Raw genomic sequence first — 25,533 nt, 5'->3', positions numbered from 1 at the left:
TATTGAACATACTTCCAACAGACTATCCGAAGCAGAATAGACATTTGACATTATATATCATAAATGCAGCAAGAATTTTGGTTGCACAGCAGTGGAAGCATCAAGAAGCTCCAAAGAAGCAAGACTTAATCGATAAGATCCTGGAGACAGCGGAAATGGACACACTTTCACTCTGCTTAAAAGGGCAAGTCAGCAGAAGATGCAGAAAATCTCTGGAAACCTTTTTATTTGGCTTTTTTTTTTTAAACAAATAAATTTTAATTTTTTTCTTATTTCTCACATCATTTACAAAATGACCTATATATATATATAAACACATCTCATCACTTAACATCAGTTATCCAAAAACGAAATCGGTCACTGCATTCCACAATATATATTCACGTACAGAGGTAGAAATGAGCAATTACTGGTTATCTTATTATAACTTAATTGAGAAGAAATCATCCAATCTTCATTTATTAAAATCAAATTATCTCAAAAAGAAGAAAAGAACAACTAAATTATTTTCCAGTTTGGAAAGTTCTATAACATTTACAACTAATAATTATATATGTCTATTTTTCCCACAGTTCATATTATATCCATACTTTACATTTATAAACAGTCACAGAATTTTTCCCATTTCGTATATATTTCTTAAGTTTACCATTTATTGTCAGTCAAAATGTCCAGTTCTGCAATCTCTAAATTTTTTTCAATTAATTCTTCTCTTGTAGGCACCCTAGTTTGCTTCCAATAGGCTGCATAAAGTATTCTAGCTGCAACTATAACGTGTATTACTATATGTCTATCCTCTTTTCCAACTCCTGGTTGCATCATAGTAAGTAAAAAAATCTGTGAGGTAAAGGGTATGATTTTTTCCAACACTTTTTGTATGATTGGCTTAACATTTCAATTTGATCTATGTGCTTTACATATTGCACAGTGTATTTCATCCCTCTATGCCGGAATGTTTAAATGTAAAATAGCAAATCATTTATAGTAACTGATAATCTACAACTTTATTTAGACTAGATTATTATTTTATAATCCAAAAGATGCAGAAATTAAAAGGATTTTTTTAACCTTTTGGTTCCTTTTCTTTTTTTCCTTCTGCATCCCTTACCCCCTTTTCCTAAAACTTGAATAAAATATATTAAAACAAAAGACCGGACATATAAATTTCAACAACCAACATAGTCGCAGTGAATAGAGTACAAGGAAAGGGAATATACAATGTCACTCCCCTTCGCTTGGCCAGAGTGGCACAAGAAGGATGGCCTGACTGGACATACCCAACTATCAGGAACCCTTAGGGCAGTGGTGGGATTCAGCCGGTTCGCACCGGTTCTGTCGAACCGATACCTAATGTGCTATCGGTTCGGCAGAACCGTTTGTTGGCCGGGCGCCTGCTGTTAATTTTTATTACTTTTTTGTGTGAGCTTCACCCTGAGCCCCAACTTGCGGCCACCAAGTGTGCACTACATGTGTGCCTGACGAAGCAGCTGCTTCGCCAAAGAATTCGGCATCCTCTCACACGCGTGCTTTCCTTAGACCGCTGGTTTGGCTTCGCCCTCGCCTTTCTCTCCCCCCCCATTCTCCTTCAGTGCGCACGCACCCGTCAGCCCGCGCGCATGCGCATGTCTAGTGCGGCGCGTGGGGCACCTGCTTGTCTGGCTGCTGTTTGCTGCTGCTGCTGCCGCCGCCGCCGCCAGTGCCACACAGGGCTGCCGAAACTAAGACTCCTTTCCGTTCACTGCCGGCTCCAGTCTCCTCCTTCCCCCGCCCACTTCCCCTCCATCACCCAACAACATAAAAGTGGGACCCTTGGAAGTAAGCGGGGAGGGAGGGTAGAATGCTGCCTTGGGGTCCCTTTCCCTCTGGGCTCTTGGAGATCCCGCTGCGCAACCCCAAAGAGAATCCATGTGCACCGACCTGCCTGGCGAGGGGCTTCTCTGGCTTACCGCAAAGGGCAGAAGGCAGCGTGGCCCCGGCTGGCTGGCTGGCCGGCCTCTCTCTGGTCTGCCTGCCCGGGGGAAAGGGCAGGCCTGCAAGGCAGTCTCCGTCTCCTTGGCTGGTGGCCCCCTCCCCTCCCCCGCCCGACTGGGTTGCCGGGGATTTTTTATCCTTCCAGAATGTGACTGTTTGTTGTTTTCCCCCCTGGCCGAGGCGGAGCGAGAGCGGCGCGGCCGGTGGCAGGAAACGTTTGCCTCCTTGCGCGGATGGAGGGCATGCCGCAGCAGGCCCTTCGCCTGGCCTGGGTTTGTGCGCCAGCTCAGCTGTATGCAAAAAGTGCTTGCAGCAGGGCCTGCCGCCGCCACGTGCCCGGCAGATGCCAGGAGCAAGAGATGCCTCTCTGCAGGACAGCGGAAGGGACTGCGCTTCTCCGGGACCTCCTCGACAATCTCTCTCTCTCATCACGAATTCCTCAAGCTTCTTTATGCCAAGTCGGATTCTTTGGTCTGGTCAAATGTTGAGTGCAGGCAGGGGCACCTTTAAAGGCCCCTGCAACGTTTAGGTAAGATATGAGCTTTTGTGCAGGCACACTTCCTCATATACATAGAAATGGAAGTTAACAGTTCATATAGATGTTTTGACACAAGCAGAGACTAAATAGCAATAACAAGCTATGGTTATAGGTCTGTCAAGCAGGGGTGGAATTCTAGCAGGAGCTCCTTTGCATATTAGGCCACACACTACACGTGTGCCTGACGAAGCAGCTGCTTCGCCAAAGCATTCGGCATCCTCTCACGCGCGCGCTTTCCTCAGACCGCTGGTTTGGCTTCGCCCTCGCCTTTCTCCCCCCCCACCCCATTCTCCTTCAGTGCGTGCGCGCCCGACCGCGTGTCTAGTGCGGACGTGGGGCACCTGCTTGTCTGGCTGCTGTTTGCTGCTGCTGCCGCTGCCGCCGCCAGCACCACACAGGGCTGCCGAAGCTAAGACTCCGTTCACTGCCGGCTCCAGTCTCCTCCTTCCCCTGCCCACTTCCCCTCCATCACCCAACAACATAGAACCTGTTGTTAATTTATTTGAATCCCACCACTGCCTTAGGGGAATTAGTTCTATCCAGCAGCCTCTGTGCAAACATGTCTTTCTGGATGACCACCTTCAGCAATGGTTGGGCCTTGACTGCCTTTCCAAGGGGCCTGATAGGGATTTGGCTGAAAGACAGTGAACTGGCGATCCCACTGGAATCCAACATCTTGCAAGCTGTCCAGATTGTTGCTTTCAAAGACCAGTAGATTATATCATCTATTGGGGTAGTTGTGATTCTTTTTTCAAACTAACCTTGATTAACTGATTGGACAATATTGGTGGAGAATGGGGAGTATCTTCCCACCCATCGAAAGTTTTTTAGCCTTACTAGTGGGAGGGAGGGTCTAGTGAGAAGGGAGGCTTGAGTGGTGATATTGTCTAATTGATTGAGATAGTATTGATCAGTGATTGTATTCAGAGATATATTGACTAATTTTGTTGTATTCTGCACCCATTTTCCAGGTCAGAAACTCCCCCCACCAGTAGCACCTTTGTTTTGTCAGGATTTGTCAGCTTGTTAACCTTCATCCATTCCAAAACTGCCTTCAGGAACCTATTCACTGTTCCACAGCATCCCTGGGATCCGCTGGCAGTGTGAGACAGCTGTCATCTGCATATTGGTGGCAACTCAGCCCAAATCTGCAGATGGCAATGCCCCATAGCTTCACAGAGGTGTTGAAAAGCTGGGGGACAAGATGGAAACTTGGGGAATCTCACAGACCAAAGCCCAAGGGGCAGAGTAGCAGTCCCCAGCACCACACTTTTATAGCTACCCTCAAGGTAGAACTGGAACCACCGCAAAATAGTGCAAAAAGGCGATCCAGAAGGATATCATGATTGATGATATTGAAAGCTGTTGGGAAATCTAGGAGAACTAACAGGGTCGCAATCCCCCTGTCCATCTCCCAGTGCATATCATCCACCATGGTCACCAAGGTTGTTTCAGTCCCATAATCAGGCCTGAAATCAGACTGAAGTGGATCTAAACAATCTGCTTCATCCAGGAATCTCTGGAGTTGACCAGCGACCACTTGTTCAATCAACTTGTTTAGGAATTGTATTTTTGAGAATGAATGGTAGTTATTTAACAATCCTGGGTCCAGAATACATTTCTTTAGGAGTGGACGTACCACTGCATGCTTCAAGGCAGGAGTAACCACACCATTTCTCAAGGAGACATTTACTGTCTCCCAGACCATCTGAACTCATTTTTATTTTTAAGTATAATATGCATGTAGTTTAACATAAATTGAAGAGTGACATTACACTTTATTATAATAATGTCTGCAATATTTAAATGGCTAATGAAACATCTTTTTGTTTGAGACAGGGCTCATTTGAAGTTCTCTCAGCTGGGTAAGTGATAAAAACTGTTGACTCAAAGAAGAATTTTGCAAGGATCAAGAACAAGTCAGTTTTTCAGATCCAATCTGTCAAAAGTTTGTAAACATTCAATATTCAGATACTTCCAGAAATTTCAGGTCAAAATATATATGAACATCTAAAAGAACTCTCTATACCATCCACAAGGTTATTTATATTAAAAACGTTTTGTGCAATGACATGACATGGCGTATCTCCTTTTCTCAAGATAATTTTTAATAAAAATATTTTCTAAGAATTACCCATATTTGACCTATGTAATACAGCTCTTTATTTCACACATGAATGCTCAGATTCTTAAGCAGCATGAAGTGCCTTCATATTCAGTCAACCAAAACACAGAAAATGCTTAGTCATCTTCTCAGGTGCACTTACAAGAATTTAAGTTATTGACTTAGTGAGAAAAATGTAACTGAATATTCCAAGAAATTTGGCTAGAGATGCACTATACTCCATTTGTTATTTTCAGTACAAGATTACATTATCCCAATTAGGATATCCCACATTTCATCTTACTATTAAAATTTTCCCTACACATAGGGTTTGTTTCTCCTTTGCCATTATGACTTCAGAGACCATACAGTGAATATGATCTGGCTACCAACATCACAGCTAAGGATAATCAAAGCGTATAAGTAAGACATTCTAAAAGCTGGTTTGGCCACATAGAGATATTTGCTGATAAGAAAGGGTATGATAAACACTTTTCAACAGGTAAATATTTTTTATTCCTTTTTGTAGTGATCCCTAGAAAGTTAACAAAGGAGAATGCTTTTTAAAGCAGACAAGTGTACACAAAATTGCCCCTCTCTCTCTCTACATAGTCCTGACTGAAGTTAGGTATATGCAAACATTTACATATAGTTTTTTCTTCCAGTAGTTAGCCCCCCTATGGACTTCTGCAAAGGGCACACTGGGAAAAAGATGTCCCTCATCAGCCTTCACAAAGTACAAGTGTCAATCATGCTTGGGTTAAAAGTAAGCAAGAAGGGGACCTGGATGTGTACAGTATAAATTAAGATGGCGTAGGGCCAAAAAAAAAAAAAGGTTCCTGGCATATAAACACAAGCTTGTACTTGTTGTTTTGGGAGGTGGTTCTAGGGTAGTGGCTCCCAACCTTTTTGGCACCAGGGAACTGGTTTTGTGGAAGGCAATTGTCCTTGGACTTGTGTGTGTGGGGGGGTGGCACTGGGGCTTTTGCAGCCCAGTCTGCCCCTATGCCCGTGCCCCATACCTGCTCGCATGGGGTCTTTACATGGCAGGACACTGGAACTGCTTCTGCTGCTTCCCCATTAGGCGACCAGGCAGCAGAAGTGGACAATTTGCCTTCCCCTTCCATTTAAAGACCTCCGCCAAGCAGCTGGGGAGGCAGCTTCGGAGCAAGGCTGTGCTGCCTCTTCGTCTGCCCAGGTCCTGGGTTGGTGGAACGGGCAGCAGGACTGCCTCACTCCGAGGCTGCCTTCCCTGCAAGCTTCAGAGTGAGGTCGCACTGCCTCTTTCATCCACTGGGGTCCTGAGTGGGCGGAAGGGGCAGCAGGTCTGCCCTGCCTTGCTCTGAGGCTGTGCTGCCTCTTTCATCCACCTGGGTCCTGGGAAGGCAAAAGGGGCGGTGCGGCACCTCTGCCTCATGACCCGGTAGCTAACAGACCACGAAGTGGCACTGGTCTATGGACTGGGGTTGGGATACCCTGTTCTATGGAATCTCCAGCTACAGCCCCCACCCCCCTAAACAAAAGAGGTATCTTTCTGCATTATGGAGCCCACAGAAAAGGAGAAATTACTCCTTATCACAACCTCAATACCTTCATTCCTCCCTTCCTAATCCAGTTACCTTAATCAATGGTCCATCCCCACAACTGGGCAGCCTTTTCTCTCCAGCAATCAAGGATCAGTAGGGGATTATTAAATTCTCACACTCCAAGCAACATTCCAACAGAAACATTGACAGTTCCTGTTTACACCCAGAAACCCCTCCATTTACATAGATGCAAATATGACAACATCTTTGTCTATTCCCAGGACCCCCATTTAGCATTCCCCAACACATTGTTTTACTTCCAGTAATCCTTTCACCACATTGTTCCATGGGGCAGTCATATCACCCTGCCTCAGGTTTTCTCTATAATAATCTCTATAATACATTTTTCTCTATAAAAATAGCACTCAAAGTTTTGTCCGTGTTGGGTATTCCTGGATCCATACCACACACTCAAGATGCTGGTAATCTTTCCTTCATCCTGGGACCTGAGGCCTCTTCTAGATAGAAAGATATAATTCCCCCTGCTATAATCCCTTCCACCTCTGTGTTTTCTGTTAAACTTGTGTGTCTGTTTCCACTGTGAATCTTTTTTCTGTATGTGTGCATTATTTTATTATTTTCTATTAATAAAACAATCTCCCTTGCTTAAGCAACCGTCTGGTTAATTCTGAGAGTTCTCTAAGGAAAAATCCTGGTAGACAATTTGTGTAAAGATCCCTTATTATTGCCTTTTGCTAGCCAAAGTATCCTAAGAGCTAATATTCCCCCAAATATAAGGAGATCCCCACTTCCGGTATCCAGTCCCCTTTCCCATTCTTGTTCATATCCACTGACTCCTACACTTCACTCATTCTATACAGCAGATCTGCTAATGACATATCAATATGCTTAGAAAAAAATGATTCAGCTGAAAAAGTAATAAAGGTCAAAACTTTCCCATTTGTTTTTAAGACTTATAAGATTTGGGAGTGTGAGAGATTTAAATTATTTTCTTTATTTGTAGCCTGCCTTTCTCATTGCGATTTAACATGGGTTACACAATGCAAGTCAGTTCAATCTAAGGTTTTTCAGGCTGAACTCAGGAAATATCTGGGGACTTTGGGGGTAGAACCAGCAGACACTGGGGGTGGAGCCAGGAGCAAGGTTGTGACAAACACAACTGAACTCTGAAGGGAGTTCTGGCAGTCACATTTAAAGGGACTGCACTCCTTTTAAATGCCTTCCCTCTATTGGAGAATGGGGTACCTTCTTTTGGGGCTCATAGAATTGGGCCCTCTGGTCCAATTTTTTTGAAATATGGGGGAGTTTTGAGGAGAGGCACCAGATGCTATGCTGAAAATTTGGTGCCTCTGCCTTAAAAAACAGCTCCCCCAGAGCCTCAGATATCCATGTATTGGTTCTCCACAGGGTATAATGGAGTGCCCAGAAGACATTCCTCCCCACTTTCTGATAACCCTGAAGCAGGGGGAGGGCCTCCAAACCAGAGGATCTCCTTTCCCCAACTGGGGACTGGCAACTCTATAAGAAATCTGATAAAGGAAGCAACAGGTCTAGGATTACAGAAATCTGAAAACAAATCAGAAGTATTAGACATAACAATACTGAAAAATGGAATTAACCTTTCAGGTAGGTAACAATGTAGCAAAATCATATGGCAACAAATATATATGCAGTAGTGTACCCCACAGTTCTGTTTCCTTTCTTAAATTATCTTCTTGAACCATTGTATCATAGCATAAGTCCTACTGCCTTTATACAAAAATACCCTCCTGAACAATTCTGGTTTATTCTGGTTTATATAGCTGGCATTTTGTGTGCTGCAACATCACTTCTGGGGAGAATCCAGAAGTGACCTCAGGCAGCTCTTGGAATTATCATGTCCTACTCTCCAAAGCTCCTACCAATTGGAACTCTTTTACTCATAGAAAAATGTTTATGTTGATACAACTTTCCCAATAACAGTAACATCAGTCAAGGACCAAGTTATGGTTTTTCATATTGCCAGAGAAAAGTGTATCTTTTGAACCTTTCTTGTCAGCTTGCTTTTGATAAACTAATACTTGGCAGCCTTTCCTGTCTATAAACAAGATTTATCAGTTTTTCTTTTAAAATTAAAGCTATTCTTATAGCGCTTTGTATCTCTTTTCTCAGCTACATTCTTTTTTGCTTCAGAGTCATTAGTTTCTACTTCCTTTACAGGAGTTCATAATAATTTAGCCACAAGCTACAGGGCAAATAAAAATGGCCTGCTATCAAGCCTTCTGCATTATGTTCCCTTTACTCAGAAACATTAGCATGATCTTTATTCTTAATAAGAAACTTGATTATTACTCTAGTAAACTGCATTATTTATCAGATGCCTCTAGTAAAAGAGTATATATAGCTAATGACTGTGGTGAGACAGAAATAATGGATGAAATTTACTATAGCAGAATGAATGAAAATCTGTGAATTTTAGGCAGCCATTTGTAAACAGAAATAAAAATCTGCATTTCACATGGACATTTATATTACTTATACACTTTATTGATTACTTTACATTATTAATTTTGACTTCCAACCTAAAAAAGAATTACTTGCTGCAAAACATGATGCAAAGGAAATGCTCCAACCATTTCTATTACATACCCATCTATTTCATCCCTGCTTTTGCTGTTCAGAATGCCTCAGACTTTTTAGTGTGGGTTGCCATAATTGCCAAGTTCAACTTTCTTCCCATGGCCTCTAGAAGTTAAATCTTAGAATGGATATACACACGCACACACACAGTACTGTCAAAACCTCAACTGTAAGACATCGTGCAGTGCACAGCCTACTTTTTGTCACACTACAGCTACTAAGGTATATTTTGAGCTCTTTATGATCTATGGTGTGACAATGATGCCTTTTCTAATACATCAGGAATAAACCCTTTTTACCTTTTAAATTGATGGAGACAGGTAGCTGTAAAGTAAATGAATAGCACACAGAAGAGCCTTCAGCAATGTGCAATATTAGTGGGAGGGTTTCAGCAGTGATCCCCCGTGTGAAAATTGGAGTTTTACAAGTTCGTTGCCATTTTTATTCATGTAATGATTATAAACATGAAACATTTATTTTAACTTCAATTGATACAAAGAGCCCATTTGCAAGTCTAGGGAGGCAATGACGGCAGCAAAGACAGCCTCTTCCTCTGCCACTACTCATCAGCAGAATCTTGCCCAGCATCAATTGTTTAAAGAGGTCTGTAACTTGAAAACATCTAAGTCTGACCTTGCTGATAATGAAAATTTGGCCACCACTTGTCATGTTTTTGCAAGGCTCTTTTCGAAAGGCCTCTCTGTGAGTGCTCCTCTCTCACCCAGCCTTGCTGTCTTCCCAGCCACCCAAGTGAAGGCATTCACTCCCCCCACCTCCACAGCTCCAGGGGTGCTGATCTCTGCCATCTATCTAGATAGCAGTTGTAATTCTGAGAGATTGCCAGAGTTCACCTTGAGATTGGCAACAATGGTTCCCAGGAGGAAAGGCCTCTCCCTCAGAGACCTGTATTGATACCTTAGGAATTTCCCATCAACCTGGAAAGGTAGCATGGGGGGGCACATCTCCTGGTAGACCTGGAGTTTTGAGCCTAAATTCTGATCTGCCTCCTCCTATTTAGTCAGGTGGTTTCAACTTGATTAGGTTTCACTTTGGATGTATCACAGAAAAATGTGTTTGGTACCTTTAGGTTTTTTGTCACAGTTGGATAAGCAGTATGGGCATTGGGCCAGATCCACATAGGCAGGAGGTTGTGCCTGCGTGCCTGCCTCCTCCATTTTTGGGGTGGAGCCATACGGCAGCATGCCCAGCATGGGGCTTTCAGATGGCTCTCACACCAGATGGCAAGGGAACAATGCAGTGGCTTGCACCCATGTGAGATCCTGGGGCTTACCACTCCAGGTTCACTCCCCTGGCAAGCGGGCTGGAGGAATGGGGTGATATCAGGTGGCAGGCAGGTCACCCCATGCTGAATTCATCCCTATGTGATTGTATGGTTGTACTCAGTTATGGCCTGTTTTCTCTCCAGTCATGTCTTGGTGTTTTGTTTTCCCACTCTACTCTAACACCCTCCCCTATGATCAAAATCACTTGTATCTTGCTGAAATACAATAAAAAGGTAAAAGTAGTCCCCTGTGCAAACACCAAATACAATTACATGCATTCTACTTGCTTTCATTATTGCCTGTCAGATTTGGAAAATGTTGCAGAATACAATGTAGATGAAATCAAGTGATTCAGCTCCCATAGAATTTGCATTTATAAACATCTGAACACACTACCATTTCATAAGGCTGTGTGATTGGTTAACTGTATATCTATGAGTATTGGCTACCAAAGTTAAGCTTATTTAGATGTAGAAAACAACACTGTATAACTAGAGTAAATACCATTATACTTTTGCAGATATTATAACCACCTGTAACAAGTTCTTGTTGCTATCTCAATCTATACTGAATGGGTTTGCCAATTAAAACTTCATCAAACTGGTATGTTTTTATCACTTCATAATATACATCTGTTAAATAGGCTTCCCAATCCCCAGTTCCCAGCGGGGGATCCCCCGGTTTTACAGGCTTCACCCTGCCCCCAGCCAGCTGGCTGGTAGGGGAAGCCCTGCCCCCACAGTCACCATGTACCTCTAGATCTCCAGCAGGTTTAGAAACCTGCAAACAGGTCCAGTTTTAAAACATGTGTGTGTGTGTGTGTGTCTTTAAATAAGAGCAGGAAGTACTTCATGCAGAAGGGTCAGTAGCAGAGCTTCATCAGAGACCAGAGTCCCTCAGTTTGTTTTGCTTTTGGTTCAGAGCAAGTAAGTGAGTGTATGTGTGAGAGAGAGAGAGAAGGAGGGGGGAGAGAAAGAGAGCAGCATAGCCCTTGTACTTTTCAGACATCTTTGTAGAGGAGCCAGTAAGAGTGTGTGTGTCTGTGCTTGTTTTGCATTGTTTTCAGAATCTTTGTATAGGAACCTGTTTATGGGATGGAGGAGAACTCCACCTCTCTCTCTTTTTGTTTGCCAGTGTTAACCTGAAGAACAGCCGTTCCTGTGAGTAAAGCCCCAGTGAAATGTGAGCTTGCAAACTCTGTGCATTTTGGCTGCTTTATGTGTATTCACTTCCATTTACTAGAATTGCAGCTATTGGGCGATGAGGAAATGATGACTATTCAGGTGAACTGCATTGCTGTATTTTTATATATTTATTTTGTAAATGGGAAAGTCTGGCTCCACTCCAAAGTCTCCTGGCTCCACCCCCAAAGTCCCCAGATATTTTCTGAATTAGACTTGGCAACCCTAAGCCTAAATGTTTCACAGAAAACTACACATGGAGGGCCAACTATCTACAGTTATGTATCTTGTTAAAAGTTACTTTAATGTAAAAATATAAATACAACATTAAAACGTTTCTAACCCAACTAATTTTTTACTATTTATTTTCATAAATATGAGGGTTTTTTTTAAAAAAGATAAGGGAATAATCAACTGACTAGCTACATCACCTTTAACAAGCCCTATTGAAATCCAGGTTGCAATGTACACATAGTTTATAAAAATCTCTAACAAGAAATTAATCACAGTCAAAGACTAGGGAGATAAGCAGATTGCATTTACTACTGGATGTAATAATAAAAGAACTAGTTTTATCCACTCTGGAAACAAAAACACCTAATGAAGGTGGAAGTAGGTAACCAAAGTAACCTGATAATAGAATGAGCAAATCATGGTGAATCTGCTATGAGGAAAAATTTGAGTATTGCAGAGAGCCAAATCTGAAGTATCTTCTAATACTGAATTCCACGATTACAATTTACTGTTCTGACAAAAGACCAACACACAATTTGAGCCACAAGTAAATACAATAAAATCAAGGATCAAAAAATTATTTTTTAAAGATGGCTAGAGATTTCAGTATAATCACAGAGAGAACTGTTGTTCATGTTGACAAATTACAGATTGGTGGCCATGTTAATCTAATTGCTATTGTCAAAGTAAATGCGAAAGATAATAGAGTCTTTAAAAATTAACAAATGCTTTGTTGCTTAAGCTTTTTTGAGCCAGAGTACTTCATGAAGTAGGTTTCAGCTTCTGAAAGTTTATGTCATAATATATTTGTTGGTTAGAATCACACAGCTCTTTCTTATTTGGCATCTGCGTTAGGATACTATCTTTATGCCTTGCTACCAAGCAATCCCCCATCCTCCAATTAGCTTTACAAACTTGGCTATTAACACCTAGAATTTAGAAACTTGGCTTTGTTCAAGGGCAAACTACCTTTTTGCACATGATTAAAAGACGGTTAAGTTTTCAATAATGTTCCAACAACACATGCACACTCTTCTCCCTCTCCCCCTCCATATATATACACACACACATTTTAATGCTATCATAGAATTAGGTACAGCTTTTTAAGAGCATGCCAGAGTATATTGTATTTTAATTAAGGAACACAAGTAAGTTCATTGTTTTTGAAATATTAATGAAATGTGTGTGCACGTGCGTGTATATACACACACACACTTCATTAATAGTAGAACCTTCTCATTTTGAAGGTTCCACTATCCAAACAAAAAACCAAAATATATGATTTCATTTATATAGTTCCACAAAGGCTATCTAAGAGGGGAAAATGATAACACATACCTTATACTTCTTGAGCTGTCCACTTCAGACCTGTAAAAAAAGCAAAAAATTAGAACACTAATTCAAAAATAGCAGCAAAGGCTGGTTTGCATGTCCATAACTATTTGTTGCTATTTTATCAAAGTTTTATCAAAGTTGAAACTGTTAGTAATGAAATACATAAAGATATCTTATTTATACTAGCAAGAAATTAATAAAGGGAAACTTAACAATATAGTGTAGTGAAAACCCTACAAGATATACATTCCAATCCAGATCTAGTCATTCACAACAAGGAATTTATTCACTGCTCATTACACCAAAATCTGGACCAGATGTATGTCCAAATGCAAACTGAAAGCATGCAGTGCAGATAGGTGCAATCCATAATTGGATGTAGTTGTGGATATGCATCTCATTAATGTCTACAGAAGCCTGCCTAACTGAATCAATAATCTTAAGTGATACTATCACATTGTTGATCTTTCATAAAGACCTTATGGATACTACTGAACAACTACACTGCACATGTCTGCCATTAAAAACATTAGTCTCAGCCTGAGCATACTGTTAGCATATTATACAATATACTTGTCTCCTTCCTTTCCAGTACTTAGCACAAGGGCCATGGTAAAAAATGTTGACGAATCTAATTACCCTGACTCTTCAAATAAACTTTGCTTCTGAAAAGATGATAAAAGTTTCAATACGGTCAAACCTAAAATAAATGTTAAACAATTATGGCTTTCACAGTTACTGTTGGAACATAGACAAGCAGCAATACGAAATTTTAGAAGCTAAGAGCAAGCACAAAGATACAAAAGGATATGTATATATGACAGGGGGGCTTTTGTTTTGCCCTAACTGCAGTTCAAATGATATGTTGTTCAGTATGGTGAGAACATCCTCTTTCTTCTTACATTTATAATTGGTGAAATATGGAGACTAGCATCATTCAAATCAACATAGCTCTAAATTTTCTAGATAAAAATAGAATGCTGATGCAGCCTTTTGACAGAATCAGGCAAATGATCTTTCATTTTCTCCACTGGATGCTACCTTCATTCATGAAATATTAAAACTGTATACATTATTAGTGACACAGAACACAAGCATCCTTGTCTTCAGATTTTTGAAGAGGGGATACTAAACATATAAATTTGCTTGACTACTTCCTTTTTACTTCCAACAGCAATAGAATTAAACCTAATAGTTCCTAGAAAGAACAATACTGCATAAAAGTACAGAAGGAAATCTGTAACTACATGCAGTTTACCCACATTTTGGAGAAAGATTGTTTTCTCCATAAGCTTTAGTTCTTCGGCATTAGAGGATTTTATTTTATCGGATTTGTATCCCACCCATCCCACAAGCAGGCTCAGAGTGGGTTCCATCACATGTCAATGAAAGTTAAAACCATAACATCGAAAATTCAGCAACAACAGTCAGCGCTAACAGATGCAGATGATCATTTGGGGCCCTAGGAGGAGGCCTAATAACAAGGAGATATTTTCTGCCTCAAACAGAGGCCTGTTGGCTCCAGTTTACAAGCCCTACAGAACTGTAATAAGTCCCACAGGGCCCTGATCTCTAATTAAAGCTCATCCCACCAGGCCGGGGGGGGGGGGGCAGAGCTGAAAAAGCTCTGGCCCAAGTTGAAGGTAATCAGAGATCCCTGGGTCCGGGGATCACCAAGAGATTCTGGTTCCCTGATCATATGGTCCTGCAGGGCCCACATGGGGAGAGGAAGTCTTGAAGATATGCTGGCCCCTAGCCAAAAAGGGCTTTGACAGTAAGCACCAGCATCTTGACTCTGATCTAGTACTCAATAGGCAATCAATGCAATTCATGCAGCACAGGGTGGATCTGTGTTCGCACAGATGACGGTCAACGCCTGTGCTACTGTGTTCTGCACCATCTGCTGTTTCTGGAGCAGAGTCAAGGGCAGCCCCACACAGAGAGAGTAACAATAATCCCACCTAGAAGTGACCATTGCATGGGTCACTGTAGCTAGGTCACAGGGGGCGAGACACAGGACCAATTGCTTGATCCATCCCAGATGGAAAAGGACTAGGGTTGCCAAGTCCAAATCAAGAAATATCTGGGGACTTTGGGGGTGGAGCCAGGAGCAAGGGTGTAACAAAGCATCACTGAACTCCAAGAAAGTTCTGGCCATCACATTTAAAGGGACAGCACACCTTTTAAATCCTTTCCCTTCATTGTAAATGAAGGATAGGGGCACCTTCTTTTGGGGCTCATAGTATTGGAACTCATGGTCCAATCTTTTTGAAACTTGGGGGGTACTTTGGGGAGAGGAACTGAACATTACACGGAAAATTTGGTGCCTCTACCTCAAAAAACAGCCCCCCCTGAGCCTCAGATACCCGCGGATCAATTCTCCATTATTTCCTATGAGGATAAGTCTCCGTAGGGAATAAGAGTTCCCAGCAGACATTTCCCTCCCCTCCCCCCACTTTCTGATGACTCTGAAGTGGGAGAAGGGCCTCCAAACCAGGGAATCCCCTGCCCCCACCTGGGGATTGGCAACCCTAAAAAGGACAGAGCTGGCAGTGGTGGTGGCCTGGGCCTCCACAGTCAGTAAGGCATCCAGAAACACTCCCAGGCTCCTCACCCCTGATGCCAGCACCAGTGGAGCCCCATCAAAGTCTGGGAACCTAATTCCTAATCCCAATCCCCTGTGGCCTAAATACAGGACCTCTATCTTTGATGGAATCAATTTCAGTAAATTCTGCTTCAACCATGTTTTCTATTCAGCCTTTCTGTGTTCCATGTTTCCTTTTCAGGCATTCTCTATAATATTACAAAGACTCCAGCCCAATCATAGGAAATCCCTGCACCTTGTTACTACTATCATTTTAAGGTCAGACTACATGTTATCAAGTAGATGCATGACCTTAAAAAAACTTAAATGCTGCTACATGGGGCTACCAATTTATGTTAAAATTCTGCACCACCACCCCTCCAAATCCACAATAAGGTTTTACTAGTTTTTCATTCAGTAATACATTCAGAATAATTAAGATTCCCCCCTCTCAGCCTATTTTAAATTCCAGAGAGCTCTGAAGAAGAGTATGTTACAAATTACCTTCACAAAGAATACTCTGAAAAACAAACATTCTCAGTTGCAATGAGGCTTCTGAATTAATTTGAAATCATGCTGTTTTTAATACATTGCCAAAGCGAATACTCATTTTAATGACTGCAGTAAAATTAGAAATTTGAGAGAAGTATGAAGCACATATTTGTCATTTCCCCGCCAAACTCCTGTTTCCTGATGCCACTCATGCAGCTAGTAGGAGAATAATAAGGGGGAAGGGAATTGGGTGATGGCATGTCATTTTGCTATAGGAACTGCTAGAAACTCAGTATAGGGAGGCATGATATCATTTCTGATTTTCCCTGGAAGTGGTCATGCCATTGTCTACAAGCTGCCCTCAGACTCATGCTAGTTGCCAGCTAGTGGTTAATAACCCTAGTTAAGCATGGGTTGCTAAATCTCCCTGCTTCTCAACTTATGAAATGAATTTACTCCCCTGCTAAATAGATACATTCTAAAAGTTTACTGTGCTTATAAATATATAGGACTACCAGGCCCCAATTAGGGGTGGGAATCCCCTTCCACTAATCAGCCAGCCAGTGGCATTGTCAGCTAGTGCTAACATCACTTCCATGTGCCTGGAAGTGATGTCAGTGCATTGCTACGGATGCTCTGGTATCTGAGCACAGGTTTTTGCCCAAATACCAGAGTGTCCCTTGCAATGCATTGATATCAATTTTAGTGTGTGCCAGAAGCCACATTGCTGTGTCTTTCTCTGGAATCTTCCACTACCACAGGTAAGTTCCTCCATGCCCAGTGAAAACACATACAAAGGATTTTTGGTTTTTAAAAAACCAAATTTCTACATAAAACTATCTTCTCAAATCTGTCATCTGAAATTATGTTTCTTGTTTCTCCAAATCTCCCCCTTATAACATTTTTCTCCTGTCTGGTCCAATTCATTCCAGCAGCTGTTAAAAGATTCCCAGTATTTCAAATAGCAGGGTGGTTCATCTTAAATTATGATGGTCACCTTCAGACTAGACTACTGTAACTCGCTCTATGATGGCCTGATTCAGAAGCTTCAATGGGTTCAGAATGCAGCAGCACAAGTCCTGACAGGAACATGACAGATGGCACATATTCTACCTGCGCTGCGCCAGCTGCACTAGCTTCTGGCTGAATATTGGGTCAGATTCAAGGTTCTGGTTATGACCTTTAAGGCCTTGAGCAGTCTGAGACCAACATATCTACAGTACTGCCTCCTCCACTATGTCCCTGGAAGGACATTATGCTCCACTGGCCAGAACCTGCTGGTGATCCTGATCCTAAAGAGGTCCGGCTTGATGAGGGCCTTTTTCAGTCCTGGCCCTGACTTGGTGGAACACTCTCTCAGAAGACATCAGGGCCCCGCGTGATCTTTTACAGCTTTGCAGGGCCTGTAAGGCAGAGATGTTCCACCAAGCCTTTGCATAAGGACAGTGACGGTTGCCATGCTGGCACCTTTTCTCCCTGCTCACCTCCCTGCTCCCCTCACCTCTGATAGAACAATTGGGAATCTGAATAGCATTTTAAATGAGATCCCATTGGGGTTTATAATTTCTTTCGTTTTATTGATTTAAATGTATTAATTTTGTTCTTGTGCTGTACATCACCCAGGGCCTGACACTAGCTGGGATGGGGATGGGGCATTCCATTAAGTTGAAATAACAACAACTACTACTACTACAATAATAACACAATCATCCAGTGCATTAACAATGAATTCTTATTACTTGGGCTGATTCCATATGGAGGTTTTTCTCTATTTCAGAAACTTCTGCATTTTTTTTTTTTGTTTCCACATGACATTCTCCTCCATTGCTGTCCTCCATTTATCATGACAACCTTTCTTTTCTGCACTGTTTTTTAAATCTGGAAGAATTTCCCACATAAGATTAGTTGGATAATCTTTTTCATGTGTCCAGAATGGAAGATGCACCCTTCGTTTTTTGTGTGAAAGGAAATTTCTCCTTCCTCTACATTTTCACAGTGTACTGCCTGAAATTGAGGAGGGACAGAAAATCAGTAATGCTATTACTACACTTGGAACTGCAGGGAAAGAGGAAAGCTGCATTTTGGGACTGCTAAAACTGTCATTTTTAAAAGAAAAAGAAAAATTTCCTTGGAAGAACAAAATAACTCTGCTACAGTCCCAATGGCAGTGTGTATCAATATTAGGCCTTTCCCTCTCTCCCACAGTACAGAGGGAAGGGAATGATGAAGGACAGAAGCATGGCTGTTGGAACACTAAGAAAGTAGTCTGGGGGAAGGGCAGCTCCTGTTTTGCATTACAGTGTTGGCTGTAGTGTTTTGTTTTGTTTTTTAAAAACAGTTTGGCAAAACAGCACAATAGCTCAGGGGCACAAGCAGCAGTGTTTGTCAGTATTGGCATTTTTCTTTCTTTTTCCCATGCAAGAGTACAGTTGTAGGGCAACTTTCCAGGGACCAGAACCTGAAGAATGGATAGGGTGTAGTATTGTGCTATTATTGAGAAGTGCTACTCATCACCAAAAAGTTAAAAAAAAAAAAAAAAGATAGGAGAATCAAGATGGTGGTCTGACAACAGCAGGATAGGGTGTGTGGAAAATCGATCCACAATTGGTATGAAAGGGAAACCATGGCTAATAATGCTGAAAAACTAAATCATCCTGTGCCGTGTGGAATCTTTGTTGAAAGTGCAAACTGACCAACAGCTGTACTAGCAACATGACCACCATGGACCAAAACCCTTGTGTGGAATCAACCTTATTCATTTTGGAGTAGTATGTTATTAATTTCTATTGTATATTTGCTCCATTAAATCCACCAGAGAGAAGGAAAGGCATACATTACGGATGTATGCAAAGTTCTGAGTTCTACCCTTTTAAATCCAGTCCACTTTCACTGAGTGATAGGAAAGAACTAGGGGTGTTATTAAACCTTATAGCCACAGTGTAAAGTAGGCAGAAGGCCTACTTCTGAATTTTATCCAATAACCACAACTTCTCAGGGAAAAACTGTCATATTTGAAGTACACAGTTCTCCCTGTACTGGTGTCTCTGATATTACATAGGGGGGATATATGGTGGAAAATTAAGGGTACCTGCAAATCCTGTTGAAGGCCTGTAGCCACAGGTAACATTTGGGAGCAATGTCACACCACTGATTTTTTAAAAATAAAAATAAAAAAATGTAAGATGCATGTGGGGTTTCCAAAATAACCCAAGGCACAGTAGTGAAGCTTTGGTCTCATTTTCTTTTTTTCCCAGGCAGAAAATAAATATTTTTTAAAATGCAAAATAAAGAAAAATAAAATTGCAACCCACCCCCCTGCAAAATACAAAAGAGAGAGAGAGAGTCAGAGATTTCCCCCTGACTCATGTAGACAGGGAAGCCAGTAGAGTCACAAAGGCAGTGGGAAGGGAGTTGAGGAGTGGATGTTAGTCTCTAGCCTCTTGAAGCCAGGTCCTCTTCCTCTTCTGCTGGCTGTGGGTGGAGGAGCCATTCTGTCAGCAGCTTCCAGCTCTCTCATTTTTCTGTATCTCCTCCCCCACTGGTTCCCCTACCAAACCCCACAGGATTTCCCAGTGCCCCCTGACCTGGAATTTTCTGGCTACATCCCTGCGGGATGACTGCGGGGTGATATGATAGAGGTTTACAAGATAATGCATGGAATGGAGAAAGTAGAGAAAGAAGTAGTACTTTTCTCCCTTTCTCACAATACAAGAACTCGTGGGCATTCGATGAAATTGCTGAGCAGACAGGTTAAATGGATAAAAGGAAGTACTTCTTCACCCAAAGGGTGATTAACATGTGGAATTCACTGCCACAGGAGGTGGTGGCGGCCACAAGCATAGCGAGCTTCAAGAGGGGTTTAGATAAAAATATGGAGCAGAGGTCCATCAGTGGCTATTAGCCACAGTGTGTGTGTACATATAAAAATTTTTTGCCACTGTGTGACACAGAGTGTTGGACTGGATGGACCATTGGCCTGATCTAACATGGCTACTCTTATGTTCTTAAATTCAGCCAACAGTTTGTGATAAAAATTCTCCTCCAGATATTTTAATACACATTTAAATGGCAGTAAGAAATTTGTTATCTGACACATTTATCAGTCTCATGCTCTTGATCTTCCCTATCTAGTCTGGCTATATTAACAAAATGACAAAGGAACTGCACTTGAAATACTCATGACTTAATATGGTATAAATTTCTGCAGTCAGCAAGAAGTCTCATTCATGAAAATTTATGCCACAGTAATAGGGTTGCCAATCCCCAGTTGTGGGCAGAGGATTCCCAGTTTGGAGGTCATTCCCCCCCCCCCCGCTTCAGGGTCATCAGAAAGCAGGTGGGGGGAGGGAAATGTCTGCTGGGCACTCCATTATTCCCTATGGAGACCAATTCCCATAGGGGTATAATGGATAATTGCTCCATGGGGCTCTGGGGGGAGCTGTTTTTTGAGGTAGAGGCACCAAATTTGCACATAGCATCCAGTACCTCTCCTCAAAATAGCCTCCAAGTTTGAAAAGGATTTGACCAGGGGGTCCAATTCTGTGAGCCCCAAAAGAAGGTGCCCCTATCCTTTATTATTTCCAACGGAAGGAAGGCATTTAAAAGGTATGCAGTCCCTTTAAATGTGATGGCCAGAACTCCCTTTGGAGTTCAATTATGCTTGTTGCACCCTTGCTCCTGGTTCCACTCCCAAAGTCCCCAGATATTTCTTAAATTGCACTTGGCAACCCTCCACAGTAAACCTATTGAGGTTGAATTGAAAGGCCTTTTTCAGCCCACAGAGGAAAAAGGGTTTTTATTTTATTTTTTACAAATTCCTTCTCTCTTTCCAGACCCTCACTTTGTCCTCCATGCTGTTCTTAAAAGAATTCTTCATGCCCAGAAGCAGCATTTGGGGGAACTCAGTGGAGTGTTGCCAGAAGGACAAGGCAGAAAAGTTCCATTCTGCAGAGAAAAGTGCTTTCTCTTGGCAAAAGACAACCTCTGAATCCAACTCTTAAGGCCCTTTCCACACGTGGACCAACCTCAACCTGGTTTTTCTCTGAGTTCAACTTGAGGTTATTTACCTTGCATTTATCTCTGGTTATTGCTACATTCAAATACCCCGGGATAACTGTGGGGTAAAACCTCTCTTTCTAGACTCACACTTTCCCCTCCATGCTGTTCTCAAAAGGTAGCAAAGTGTTGATTCACTTAATTAGCTTGCTCAACATAACATTGTATGTATACAACCTGAAGCTGTAGCTTATTTCTAGAAGGGTTCAAGTCTTCCATTATTAAAATAGCCATCAGCTTCCATCGCCTGTAACAATCCCAGCCACGACTTTTTATTTCTATAGTTTTTTGCACAACTGCATGGCTTCCCACCTTTTCAGAAACAGATCTGGAAAATTCCCAGTTTCTAGGATTGATAACTTTCAAATACCACGGCATATAGATTTTTTAAAACAATGTATAATTAATTCGATCACAAGAGGAACTGATTTTGGCTGCCTCTTGTCCTGCTTGCTGGCAAGAAAAGAACCTACCTCCACCATCTCAAATCTATTTATTTTTTAATATGTAAAATATTATAAATATAAAAGAGAGAACTAGTATAAGTTCCCATAACAAAATTTTTGCTCAGCAGAAGAGCTGCTCCAAAATGCTCAAATAATTATAAGTTTGTACCAAAGTACTATCTGAAGCTGCATTAACTTAATGCTATTTATGCTTGCAAATAAAAAAAAATACCTTTAAAGTATGGCAAACCATATGAAGTTACTTTGTTTCAAATAGTAGGTCCAAATTTATATTCTTAGTCTTAGGTTTGTGAATTTAAAAGGTTTAGACTTAGCCATAATGGCTTAACTGCATCAATAATCCATAGACAATAGTGAAGATTAAACAGCACTTCTATCATCCATGCCCCAAATCTCTTAATTATCAAAGAGCTTTTAGGTTTAAAACAATCAGTGAATTATTTTTCAAACAAAACTCTTAGAAAATATTGAAACAATGAAAAAAAATACTGAACACCCAAACTGGTATATAAACCTGGAATTTTGAGAAAGATTTTGAGTTATTTTAGAGATACAATGGTGGCATATGGAGATATGTGTCAAGTGAAACCATAACACCCAATAATCTAAGTAGGTACAAAAGGCAATTATACCCAATTCACAAGCACTGAAAAGACAGGATTAGACAAGATGTCAACCCAGCTGGTAGGTGATTTAGAATAAATCCTCTTGGATAGATGGCTCATAGAACTTCGATTCCCTACTATAAATGCTTGTATTTATATATTTAAAATGTTACCTTATTACTAAGTGAATATCATTAACAAATAGTTTTTCTAGTAAGCAAGTGTGATGTACTAACTAAGAAACTGAGATATAGGAATCAGAAGTCCCCAGAAAATCTTGCATCTGATATAAATTCTTTGAAAACAATGTTTTGTGTAAAGCCACTAGGGAGTTCATGGTGAGTTTTCCAATTCAAGTTCATTTTTTTAGCTTCTACTCTACAGCAGCCAAGATATGACCCATCAGTGTGAAGATGCTTGAAAATGTTAGCCTTTGAAAAAACAAACTACTTTTGTATGGAAGAAAAACAGAAGTCATTCAGCTGATAAGTGAATTAAAATATTCTAGTTTTTGGTACCTTGTAAAATACAAGAGCAGTTGTAACTCATGTTGTGATTAAACTTCAGATCCTCATACTGTATTCTGATTTTTGTGCAGGGGGGTAGACTGGTAAAACCATTAAAATATGTATGAAATTATAATGTGTATACCTACATTTATATCAATATGTAAACAAAAAGACTGAACATCCATCATGTAACATCTGTCAAGCATTCCACTTGGTATGCATATTTTTTCTTTCACTTGAAGAAAAAATGGATATCTGGATGGAAGTCTAGGAATAATTACAGCTGGGTGATCCCATGCACAAGTGCTTCTAGTTTCAGAGTAGGCTTGCCAACCCTCAGGTCCCAGTGGGAGATACCCTGGTTTTGCAGGCTCTTCCCTGCCACCAGCCAGCTGGCCAGTGGGGAAAGTCCCACCCCAAAAGCCATGATGTACCTTCATATCTGAGCAGGTTTAAAAGAACCTTGTAAACTGCTTGCTTTTTGGACTGCATGTTTGCCTTTAAATCTCAGTGGGAGGGGTGCTGCATGGGCAGGGCAAGCAGGCAGAGCCATGTGGCTCTTCCCCCTGAATGTGCGAAGCATGTGAGAAGGAAAAAGAAGGCAGCACAGTCCTTCTGCTTTGCATTCATTTCAAAAGTGCTGTTGTAGTAAAATGGAGTTAACTAACCTGATTATGGGATGGAGAAAACTCCACCCCCTAAGAATGATCCCTTTCATTTTCTTGTGTTAGTCTTAAAAAGTTGGTTGAAATACAGCAGAAAAGTTGGTTATATTCAGCAACTCCCATGAATAAAATGCTCCAGTGAGATCACAGAAGTGTGTACTTGCAAACTGTTTGTGTTTATTTTGGCTGCTTTGTGAGTGTGTGTATTCATTTAATTTAGAGGAAGTGCAGCTGCTGGGGAAATGAAGATTGTATTTGGGGGAACTGCAGTGCTGTATTCCCATTTATTTTAGGGAATGGGAAAGTCTCCTGGCTCCACCCCCAAAGTCTCTAGATATATTCCCAGTTGAACCTGGCAATCCTATTTCAGAGTCTTGGTGTATATAGGTTTCGAAATCTTGCTTAATCATCAATCGTAGCACTGTTTGTGAATAGTTAACTATCTGTGTATTGACATTGAGAGCACTGTATGGCTGATCAGATATCTGTGTTATTTAAATGTATGTATTTATATACATTATTATTTGTTTAACATGGTGCTGTTCAATCTATCAATACATTTTCAGATTTCAGGGAATTTAGTATAAACTAGGTGGAGTCATTCTGAAGACTCTGATTTATCAGAAGATACCAATTCTACAGTCAGGTTTCTTAATTTTTGTAAACCTGTATTTATTTTCCAGATGGTGCACTGAGCTGCTTTACCTCATCAGCAGAATACATAAATTGACTGTACACATATTCCACCTAAATTCCACCCCCCTCCCCAAATACACACACATTGATGAAGGCAACTTTTGCTTGAAATGCGTTTGGCAGTCATTTGTACAATGAATTGGAGTGATGTCATCTTAACTGGATAAGGTTTTGTTAATGTACATAATATATTAATGGTATTTCTAGTGGATTTATTAAATATATCCTCCTTCACTGGTTTGTTATTTGTTCTTTACAATTTGGCTAAGTTTTCTTTTCCCTTCTTTTTTCGTGTTTGGTAGACTGGTAAATTCAATTTCTACAGCAGTGACACAGAAGACTCATTAAGATTTTGGTAGAAACTCAGAATCCTTAAACTACAGCTGGCAAACTAACATAATTCTGTCAAACAGAGGTGACAGCAAACTGTCATGTACTGAAACTATCTTCACAGTTCCACATGAAGAACATTAGCAGGCTACTGGTGAAGCCTGATTTTTAAAAAAGTTGATAGTTTGTAAAACTATTTGACATCTACTAGTGTAGACTGACCAAGCAGACTGAGGATTCTTGAAGCACTTGTTTGTAATAAAAAAACAAGATAAGGAAAATTTAAATGAGCCTTTAGGCAATTATGTTCCTTTTTGGGAGAACTATGGCTGCAAACCTAAGGATACAGAAGGATTTACTTCTGAGCAGAAGTTTCTTGGATTGCCCCATTTAAGAGCAATGATAGCACAACTTTTGACTAGGGATGGGCATGAACCGAGGGAAATGGTGTTTCATTTTGTTTTATGATTCATCTGATCTTTGACCTGGTTTGTGTTTTGTTGGTTTGTTTGGTTCAGGCAGTATAAAACCAAGAGTCTTCAGCAGGCTCTCCCTCCACTTGGCCTCAAGTCTGGTGGAGACTAGATTTGGAATGTCTTTAGTTATAGCACACCCCACCCCCAGCAGGTGACCCCAGGAAAGCTCAGTTTCAGCTGTCATGACAACTTTTGGTGCTGCAGAATGGGAGCTCCATGACTGGCTCCTCAAGCTGCCAATCAAGCTATGGATAACTGCTATGGTGCTTCTAGGACTCCCACAAGTCCACTCCCAGCATTGCCTACGAATTGATTGAATCAGCACCAGGCTGTCTGGGGAAATGAACTGCAAAAATGAATCAAACAAACCACCAAGATTCAGCCCAGTTACGGGGGAGGGAAGGACAGAGAGGTGAAAAGAAAGCAACTAACTTTAAATGCATTCTCCAAGCCTCTGGGTGGCTTTACTTGGAGAAGTGATTTAAACAGACAAATGCCTTCTCCAAGCTGGCCGACGGGGTGGTGGGGGCTTCGAGAACCACACAATATTTGTGAAAGAGTCACAGTTTGGCCACCCCTGGTATAAATACTGTTCCATGCTGGATTACTGTGATTCACTATTTAAAGTATGTCACCATCTGCATTCTTTGTTCTCCAAAAATACTACTTTCTTGTAGTCAAAAGTAAATATGAGCATGAACCAAACCACAAACTGCGATTCATGCATGAATTGGCCAATTCATGGTTTGTTCCAAACTAAGTTATGGTAGCCCTTATCTCCTAGCATTTTGTGGTTGGCACCACCTCCCATGGCAGCCATTTTATGGTTGACTCAGCCTCTT

The 25,533-nt window shown here is 41.2% G+C and overlaps 1 protein-coding gene across 1 annotated transcript in view; it reads right to left on the bottom strand.

Annotated features, from left to right (window-relative positions):
• Positions 1 to 5,899: 5,899 nt before the first annotated feature.
• The window catches only part of LOC132572022 (IQ motif and SEC7 domain-containing protein 3-like), a 111,279-nt gene continuing 91,645 nt past the window's right edge, over positions 5,900 to 25,533 (bottom strand). Inside the window, exons 2-3 of the mRNA XM_060238812.1 lie at positions 12,816 to 12,845; positions 5,900 to 5,990 (exon numbers count right to left, since the gene is read on the bottom strand). Of these exons, the coding sequence (XP_060094795.1) occupies positions 5,900 to 5,990; positions 12,816 to 12,845 (121 nt within the window). The remainder of the gene's footprint in view (positions 5,991 to 12,815; positions 12,846 to 25,533) is intronic.

The sequence above is a fragment of the Heteronotia binoei genome, chromosome 5 (genome assembly GCF_032191835.1).
Source record: "Heteronotia binoei isolate CCM8104 ecotype False Entrance Well chromosome 5, APGP_CSIRO_Hbin_v1, whole genome shotgun sequence".
NCBI lineage: Eukaryota > Metazoa > Chordata > Lepidosauria > Squamata > Gekkonidae > Heteronotia > Heteronotia binoei.
The sequence above is the reverse complement of the archived record's forward strand: the minus strand, read 5'-3'. Positions and strand labels throughout refer to the sequence as shown.